This window comes from Rattus norvegicus, chromosome 15 (assembly GCF_036323735.1).
Source record: "Rattus norvegicus strain BN/NHsdMcwi chromosome 15, GRCr8, whole genome shotgun sequence".
Lineage (NCBI taxonomy): Eukaryota > Metazoa > Chordata > Mammalia > Rodentia > Muridae > Rattus > Rattus norvegicus.
Window position 1 is genome coordinate 32,676,308 of NC_086033.1, and position 9,072 is coordinate 32,685,379.

At 42.7% G+C, this 9,072-nt stretch overlaps 1 protein-coding gene across 1 annotated transcript; it reads right to left on the reverse strand.

Annotated features, from left to right (window-relative positions):
* Positions 1 to 273: 273 nt before the first annotated feature.
* Positions 274 to 603, reverse strand: Rbisl1 (ribosomal biogenesis factor like 1). Its single transcript, XM_039094060.2, has one exon. The coding sequence runs from the start codon at positions 547 to 549 to the stop codon at positions 274 to 276; it is 276 nt and encodes a 91-aa protein (XP_038949988.1). The 5' UTR covers positions 550 to 603.
* Between the last annotated feature and the right edge of the window lie 8,469 nt (positions 604 to 9,072).

Sequence of the window (9,072 nt, forward strand, 5' to 3'; positions counted from 1 at the left end):
CTGTTGCTAGAGTTTTTGATCTCAGCCATTCTGATGGGTATACAATAGAACCTCAGAGTTGTTTTGACTTGCATTTCCCTGATGGCTAAGGATGTTGAATATGTTGACAGAGATTCCACGGTCAAGAATTCTCTGTTTAGATTTATTCCCCATTTTTAAATTTGGGCTATTTGGTTTGTTGATGTCTAGTTTCTTGAATTCTTTTTTTTGTATGAAATATTGAATTTATTGATCTTTGGGGAAATGTGATACGCTGTCACTGTACTACATTAGTCATGTCGCTTCGTCAACGTTAGCTGGCTCATTTTCATGGTGCTTCAGCTCTTTTTGCACAGACTTAAGAGGAAGGCTTTTTGAAAAGTTTACTAGTTCTTTCTGTATATTTACAAAAGCTCTGTTCATTCTGTTGACTTTTTCAGGATTTATAATGTTTATCTTCTTAAGATTAGTAGTAACTGGTTTTGCCTTGTTTTTAGCCTTCAAAGTTTTGTGGCTGGCTATATGAAATTCATTCCTGGACTTCTGCCCTTTTAGTTTGCTCTTGGCCATTGTCAAAGTTCACGAGACTGCACGTTCACAGTGATGCCATCCACAAGCTCAAGACACAGGTTGAATTCTTTATGTATTTTGGATATCAGCCCTCAGTTGGATGTGGGGTCGGTGAAGAGCTTTTCCCATCCTATAGGCTGCCATTTTGTCTCTTTGACAGTATCCTTTGCCTTACAGGAGCTTTTCAGTTTCATGAAGTCTCATTTATTAGTTGTTGATCTTAGTACTTGAGCTGTTGGTGTTCTGTTCAGGAATTTCTTTCTTTCTTTCTTCCTTTCTTTCTTCCTTTCTTTCTTTCTTTCTTCCTTCCTTCCTTTCTTTCTTTCTTTCTTTCTTTCTTTCTTTCTTTCTATCTTTCTTTTTCTTTTCTTTTTTTCGGAGCTGGGGACCGAACCCAGGGCCTTGAGCTTGCTAGGCAAGCGCTCTACCACTGAGCTAAATCCCCAACCCCAGGAAGTTGTTTCTTATGGCAGTGCTTTCAAGGCAGTTCCCCACTTTCTCTTTGTATCTGGTTTTATGTCAGGTCCACTTGGACTTGAGTTTTGTGCAGGGTGATAGATGTGGTTCTTTTTGCATTCTTCCACATGTAGACATCCAGTGAGACCAGCATCATTTGTTTAAGATGCTTTCTTTTTCTGCTGTATAATTTCAGTTCCTTTGTCAAAAATCAAGTGTCCAGTGGAGTGTGGGTTTACTTCTGGGTCTTTGATTCTATTCCATTAGTCAACCTGTCTGTTTTTATACCAATATCATGTGGTTTTTATTGCCATCACTCTGTCGTACAGCTTGAAATCAGGGATGGTAATACCTCCAGAAGTTCTTTTATTGTACAGGATTGCTTTAGCTTTACTGAGGTTTTTGTTTTTCCATATGAAGTTGAGAATTGTTCTTTCTAGATCTGTAGAGAATTGTGTTAGAATTTTGATGGGAATTGCATTGAATCTGTAGATTGCTTTTGGTAGATGGCTATTTTTTTTTTACTATATTATTCCTACTGATCCATGAGCATGAGGGATCTTTCTATCTTCTAATACCCTCTTCAATTTCTTTCTTCAAAGAATTGAAGTTCCTGTCATACAGGTCTCTCACTTGCTTGGTCAGAGTTACACTAAGATATTTATATTTTTTGTGGCTATAGTGAAGTGTGTTGCTTCCCTAGTTTCTGTCTCAGCCCATTTATCATTTGTTTATAGGAGGGCTACTGACTTTTATTTATTTATTTACTTTTTGATCTTGTCTTAAGTTTATTTGTAAAAACAGCATAGGACACTGGTCATCTGCACATAGTGTGTAGGTGGGTGTGTCACAGCAGTCTGTCTGTCTTCACACTGGCAGGAGCCTTTTCTATGGGGCCTTCACAGGGGCCCGGGCACCCGTGGGAGCCTGGGCCTTAGCTGGAGCTTTGGCCTCTGCCTGGGTTTGAACCTTGGGCTTTGGTTGGCAGAACCTATGAACCTTGACCATGTAGCTTCAAATCGTCTTCCCTAGCTTGGAGTGAGCGATGAAAGCCAGACAGCTGAGTTTGCAGCTGGAGCCCTTTGGCATCTTGGGCTTGATGACCTGAGGCTTCATGAGGGCCTTGATGGCCTCTGCGCATGCACAGACTGCCTTTGCATTGTTGGCCTTGGTCTTCTTCCGGCCTTTCTTGTTGTGCTTCTTGGCAAAGCACATGTTCCTCAGGAACTTGGAGTCAACCCTCGTAAGAGATTTGTATCTTTGTGACCAGGGTTTCTTGATGCCATTTCTGTGCCATTTGCTGGACTGGTTGTGTGTGGTGTGGTTCATAGACTTGGCCATGTCTGCACAGTAACTGGAGGCTTTCTCGATCTTTTTAAAATTAATTTCGTATCCAGCCATTCCACTGAAGTTGTTTATCAACTGTAGGAGTTCCCTGGTAGAATATTTGGGGATCACTGGTGTATACCATAATATCATCTGAAAATAAAGACACTTTGACTTCTTCCTTCCCATTTTGTATCCTCTTGATCTCCTTTAGTTGCCTTATTGCTCTAGCTAAAACTTTAAGTGTTATATTGAGTAGATATGGAGAGATCTTGTCCCTGATTTTAATGGAATTGCTTAAAGTTTAATTTGATGTTGGCTTGCTGAATATTGCCTTTATTATGTTTAGCTATGTGCCTTATATCCCTGATCTCTCCGCGATGCATTTGGGTATCTGAGTTTGGGATGGTTATTGGTCTGGGTGCTGATTTCTGTGTTTGTCTTTGTTGGCTGGGTATTTTGTTCCTTGGTTTCTGTCTCTTCTTTGGTCTTTTGGGCTTTGTGGCCTGGATTTATGTTAGTCTTCTTGGCCTCTGAACCACTAGGGAGTCTCTGACCAGGCTGGGGACTTGACTTCTAGCAACTTGCTTGACCTTTGGTGCAGCAAGGGATCTCTGTTCTTCTGACTTGTGTGGCTTGTACCTGAGCAACTGGACTCTGCTGAAATTAGGGACAGTAGTCTGGCCAGACACGGGGTTGAGGTGGGGAGGATCTTGGGGAACTGAGTCTAGGGAGTAGTACAGTTCAGCTGGCAGGGGCTCACTCACTTGTCCTTTTGACTGAACCTAAAAAGCTACAGTCTCAAAAGCTGGGATTTTAAAGAGCTGAGCCCTCACGAATGAGATTAGTGTCTTTAGAAAAGAGGATCGAGAGTGCTGTCTGACCCATTCCACCTTCCAACATGAGTGGACACAGAATTTGTCCTCTCTGGTGACCATGGCAACAAGGTGCTCTCTTGGGAGCTCTTTTCAGACATGGAATTAGCCGGTGCCCTGAGCTCGAATTTCCAAGATTGCACTCGTATCTATGGGAGAATTTCTACTGTTTATAACATTTCCAAAAGAGGATCTTTTTATACTAGAAAGATCAAATGAAGGTGTTCTCCCCCTCCTACCTCTGCTCTAGTAAGGCTTCCCTCTCATCTTGAACTCTAACTAACACCTGTCAGCCATTCTTTCTATTAAGCTTCTCCAATTCCCCCAGAGGCGAAAGCAAAAAAGAGCCAATAATGACCTGCTACCTCAGGTACCATAGGTCTCAACAAACTGTTGAGCCATGCATACAATTCAGGAACCCTGTAAGATTATCTTTTTGCTTTGGACTGTGCCATTAGCTGTAGACCCCTTACCTGGAGCAGATGTTCTATCTGTTTTTTTCCTTCTTCGAGTCTGAGAGAGCAAAGCTGCTCCCTAATGGCTTCTTCTTTAGTACTCTTGTTTCTTTGATCTCTTTGATGTGGGAGCAGGTAGGCAGTCCTGTAAGCGCCTCTTCTCCACTGGTTTGGAATCTCTTGGCTACCATTTCTCTCCTGAATCGGGAAGGATGCTTGAATTCCCAGAGCTTCCTGATGACTTTCGTTGTTGTTGTTTTCTGGACTCTCTGTTCTCTTATAGTTTACAAAACTGCCTTTACTCTATACCAGGAAAGGTACTTGAAATTTGGAAGTAGGCAGAAGAGAGAACAGGGCATTTATACTGTAGTGTTGGGATTGGCTTTCTTTTTTTCTTTTTCTTTTTCTTTTCTTTTTTTTTTTTTATTAACTTGAGTATTTCTTATTTACATTTCGAGTGTTATTCCCTTTCCCGGTTTCCGGGCAAACATCCCCCTAGTCTCTCCCCCTCCCCTCCTTTATGGGTGTTCCCCTCCCCATCCTCCCCCCATTGCCGCCCTCCCCCCAACAATCACGTTCACTGGGGGTTCAGTCTTAGCAGGACCCAGGGCTTCCCCTTCCACTGGTGCTCTTACTAGGATATTCAATGCTAACTATGAGGTCAGAGTCCAGGGTCAGTCCATGTATAGTCTTTAGGTAGTGGCTTAGTCCCTGGAAGCTCTGGTTGCTTGGCATTGTTGTACATATGGGGTCTCGAGCCCCTTCAGGCTCTTCCAGTTCTTTCTCTGATTCCTTCAACGGGGGTCCTAGTCTCAGTTCAGTGGTTTGCTGCTGGCATTCGCCTCTGTATTTGCTGTATTAGGATTGGCTTTCTAATTCTCTGGGGAAAGTGTGTGTTGTTTTGAGATGCAAATACATTCTCTCTACCAGGACAGATGACCCCTAAGATTATGTGTTTGTTTGTTTGTTTTTATTTTAAACTGGACTTCAATCAGTTTTGTATCTGACCTCACAATCTTATTCTAACATTCTCTATAATGACTTAGCCTTTCAAATGCTTTTAAATTGGTTATAACATCATTTTGTTCACTCCGTAGCAAATGGCTCAAGTAAAACCCATTACTGACACCAGCTTGTTTTATGTGTGCATGAGGTATATGATGTCATCTTTTTGAAAATTACAGCTTGGTGCTGTTTTAGGGGTAAACACAAAATGATGCTACAGTCTTGCAGTAGAAACATTCTTATTAATTATGCGGTCCTTCCCACTGTTCACCTTTCATAGGAGAAGGTATCTGTCCTTCCATTTTTAAATGAGAAAACTCTCCTGCAGTCCCTTACCATTCCATAGCTGCCACAAAATATTCTATTTCCCCGACAATGTAGCTTAGAAAGTTGCCTCAGACCAAACATCCGAGGTTGTCCATAAGAAATATCAGGAGTGTGTCAAGTTGATGTTGGACAGGTACGAAAGTTTCATACCTGGGATCTTTTACTGACAACTTTACTGCCAAGTTTTGACCCCTGATGGCTCTTGCAGGATCTCCACCAGCCTTTCACGTCAGCCAGCTTAATGAGCTCTCAGAGTAAGCGAATGCTTCCAGCTGCTACAATTCTGCCTAGACTGTCTCTACCATCACCATAGAAACAAACCTCTCGCATTTGTAGAAATCATATTATAACGAAGAAGACTGCATAGTACAGTTAATGAGCTGACCTGCAAACACGGTAGGACTTGAAGGAGGAAGGATTGGAGTGATGGTGGGTACAGTTAGAACATGAACGGAGAGACAGTGCATAAGTCACGGCTTGCTGGATGAGCCTCTGGCTGGATACAGGGCAATGGGGGGATGTTGAGCAGGATTTTTACCAATAGTTTTTTGGTTTCTGAGGGATCAGCAAGGGGTCTTTTCGGTTTGGCATCATACATCCAAGAAGGGACTGATTCTGAGTGTCAAACAACCGGAAAGTGGGACCCTCCCTCGAAAAGCAAATTTTCAACCCAGTGAAGGTTGAGAAATCATAATAGAGGGCAATGGGCTGATAAAGGCAGATGGACAGGAGAAAGTAAGTATGTTTAATGATGCGGACGTGGGGGGATGGGACGACAGGTGACAGCTCGGCTGTATTTTCTTGGGTGTCTGTGAATCTTGGTTTGACCTTTTCCACTTCCTTTTTCGACAAGGACTAACTAAGGAACAATAAGGGGTCAAAGGGAAGAACTTGTGGAGAAACCAGAAGGAATGTAAAGGGAGAGGAGTTATAACCTCCAAACATGTTCAGACACTGGGTCAACAACCATCAAACTAGGCTTTGCACGGGAGGAAAAGCAGCCTCAACTGCAGACACCATGACATTCTTGGCTGTGTCCTGACATGAAGAAATACGATTGTTCTTGTCAGATCGCCCGAATAAAAAATAGTCGACGTGGGGTTTGTAGAGATGGCTCGGGGATTAAGATTGTGTGCTGGTCTTGCAGATGATGGTGGTTTCGTTTTCAGGGCCTACCTCAGATGCTCACAACCACCGATAACTATAGCTCAGAGGATCTGATAGCCTCTTCTGAACTTCCCCTGGCACCTACACTCATATAAACATACTCTCTACATATACATAAAATCTTTCTTTTATTATTTTACAATAAAATCGTTCTTCTAGAGTAATCTATGTAACCATATACAACAGCCTCTGGAATCAGTAATAAGCCCACTAAACAATGCCTGTGAAACGACTCTAAGGAAACCCATGCTCCCTCTTGACTGCGTGCTTCCACAGTAAGCAAGCTTTGCTTGTTATTCTTGGCTTTGTCTCATGTATGAATTTGGTGACAATATCCTGAAGATAACACACACACACGTCTCGTTCTGATCGTCTGGTCTGTTTCTGTCTCTGAGACCTCCCCGGTGTCCCACCACTGGGGAGCACTTTTCTGGTCTGTTACTTCAGTCACTTTAGTGGTGGGGATATCTTTAGCACAGAAATTAGATCGTGATAGTTACAGGTCCTCTGGTGTTGGTTCTGGCAGCTCTCTTAGACTGAACTAGTTTGGGTTAGCCCACCAGCAGAGGAACCTTGGGTCTTCAGATATCCTAATGTCAATGATATCTAAGATAATCATAGGCAGGCCATGTAGACAGCACACTGGACCACTTCTGTGTACTACCCCGAAAGACTGTGAGAAAGGAACAGATGAGATTAAACAAGCAAACAAAGATACTGTGTAAATGGATAAACTCTTACTGTTGCTTAAGTCAATAATGATAAACACTACATAAAAGCATAGAGGAGAAAAATTACTTCCTTCCCAAAACTTTTATGTTTTTTAACTAAGGCTTCCTGTCTAAAAAGAAGACAGATTGATACGAGAAAATCAAGCAGTTTAGTGACATGTTTATCTAACCTAGGAGAAACTGCAGCGGAGTCAGGGAACGTCTATAGTAGATCCCTAAGATTGTCTTAGACTGTACACTTTATATCTTCCCTATTATGGGAAACAAGACAGGCAGGTATGAGGAAAGGTCCTTGTGGCAAGGGTAAGGCCTGTTGGCCATGTGTAAATCACACCTTTCTACAGGCTAGCATTTCCCCATAGTGCAGAGGGGAGACACCTCTACAGGTTGAGATTTCTTGTAATGGTTAAGGGTGAAATGTCTTTAAAAATTAAATATGTATACTTGTAAAAAGATTTATTTATTTATTATACATAAGTACACTGTAGTTGTCTTCAGACACACCAGAAAAGGGCATCGGATCTCATTACAAATGGTTGTGAGCCACCCTGTGGTTGCTGGGATTTGAACTCAGGATCTCTGGAAGAACAGTCAATGCTCTTAACTACTGAGCCATCTCTCTAGCCCATATATTTATATTTTTAAAATTAAGACATAATGGCATTATTTTTCCCTTCTCTTTCCTTCCTCCCACCCCTCCCACGAACCCCACCTCGCTCTTTCTCTAGTTCACAGCCTCTTCTTCAATTACATATGTATGAAATGTGAAGTTACATAAATACGACCCGGTTAGTCCGCTCCATGTTCCTTGTGTGTTATCTGATCTCAGCGATGACCACGTGGTGTTGGAGAACAGGTGTGGTCTATCCCTGGGGATAACTCAGCACTCATTAGCTCTTGCTTAGGAGTTAGGGTCCCATGAGACCTCCCCATCCATAATAGCATGTCTTTTGGAACACGGTCCAAAAATGAAGTTGCGTGAAGAGAATTCCGAGTGGGAGAAGACTCCAAGAAAACAACACAAGAGTCTGGTGACCTCAGTTTCTTCAAAAACATCGAATCATTCGTGAAACGTGCGTTCATGACCCTCCCAGGTGTAGCAGAAAGGAATAAGTTTACTTCAGATTACTTATCGCAACTGATACCGTTATTTGTATGTCTCTGTGGAAAAACGTGGTTTTGCCACATGGAGCTTGTCCATGTGACTGTACTTTACTCATGTGACTCCTCCTAACCCACAGAGTATAAATTGTCTGATGCTCTGAATAAAGGTGGCTATTGTGTGAGACTTTAGTCCACCTCATTTATGGGCTTCATGCTCCTCCTAGGTCCTACTGCCTCTAGAATAAATACATGCCTGCTATTATTGTCATTAACTCCACAGCATGGGAGCCAGGACAGGACATGCACACTTGAGAATGTCTTTAAAATGCTAACTTTTCAGAGTTTCTCCAGTGTTTGGTTTCTCACTACAGTCAGCTCAAAATAGTCCCCAAGCCAAAGAGGCCTATTTGGGGGTAGTATACTCTAGTCTTGAATTTGAGCCAACATATCCTAAGCTCGTGACAAGGAAATTAAATGGGAAATCTTAACTTCCCCACCACCACTGCTGCTCATCACATTGACAGAGATAACGCTTGCTAGAGATGGAGGACATAATGACAGTGTTCACATCTTTCTGGTAGAAGTTGAAACACACGGTGTCTTAGGAAATCGACTTGGCATTATGAGTGAAAACCCTTAATCCATTCAGTCTAAGATTTCTACTTATCAGAGTCTTTCAAAAGAAATAATTCTTTTTAAAAAAATTAATCATTCCATTCACTTACATCTCAAATGATATCCCACTTCCCTGTTACCCTTCCACCAGCCGCCCCAGCCCACATCCGCCCCCCCTCCCCTTTGCCTGTATTCAAGTGCTCTCCCACCCACACACACTCTCCTGCCACACTGCTCCATATGCTGGGGCATCAAGCCTCCCCAGGTTCAAGAGCCTCCCCTCCCATTGCTGTCAGGCAAATCCATCCTCTACTACATATGCATCTGGAGCCATGGATCCCTCCAGGTACTTTGGTTGGTGGCTTAGACTCTGGGAGAACTGGGTGGTCAGGCCAGCCTATGTTGTTCTTCTAATGGGGTTGCAACCCACCTCAGCTCCTCCAGTCCTTCTGCCAGCTCCCC

What these genes read in the sequence shown, in the direction of transcription:
- Rbisl1 (XM_039094060.2), bottom strand. Translation starts at nt 549, where the DNA reads ATGGCCAAGAGCAAACTAAAAGGGCAGAAGTCCAGGAATGAATTTCAT.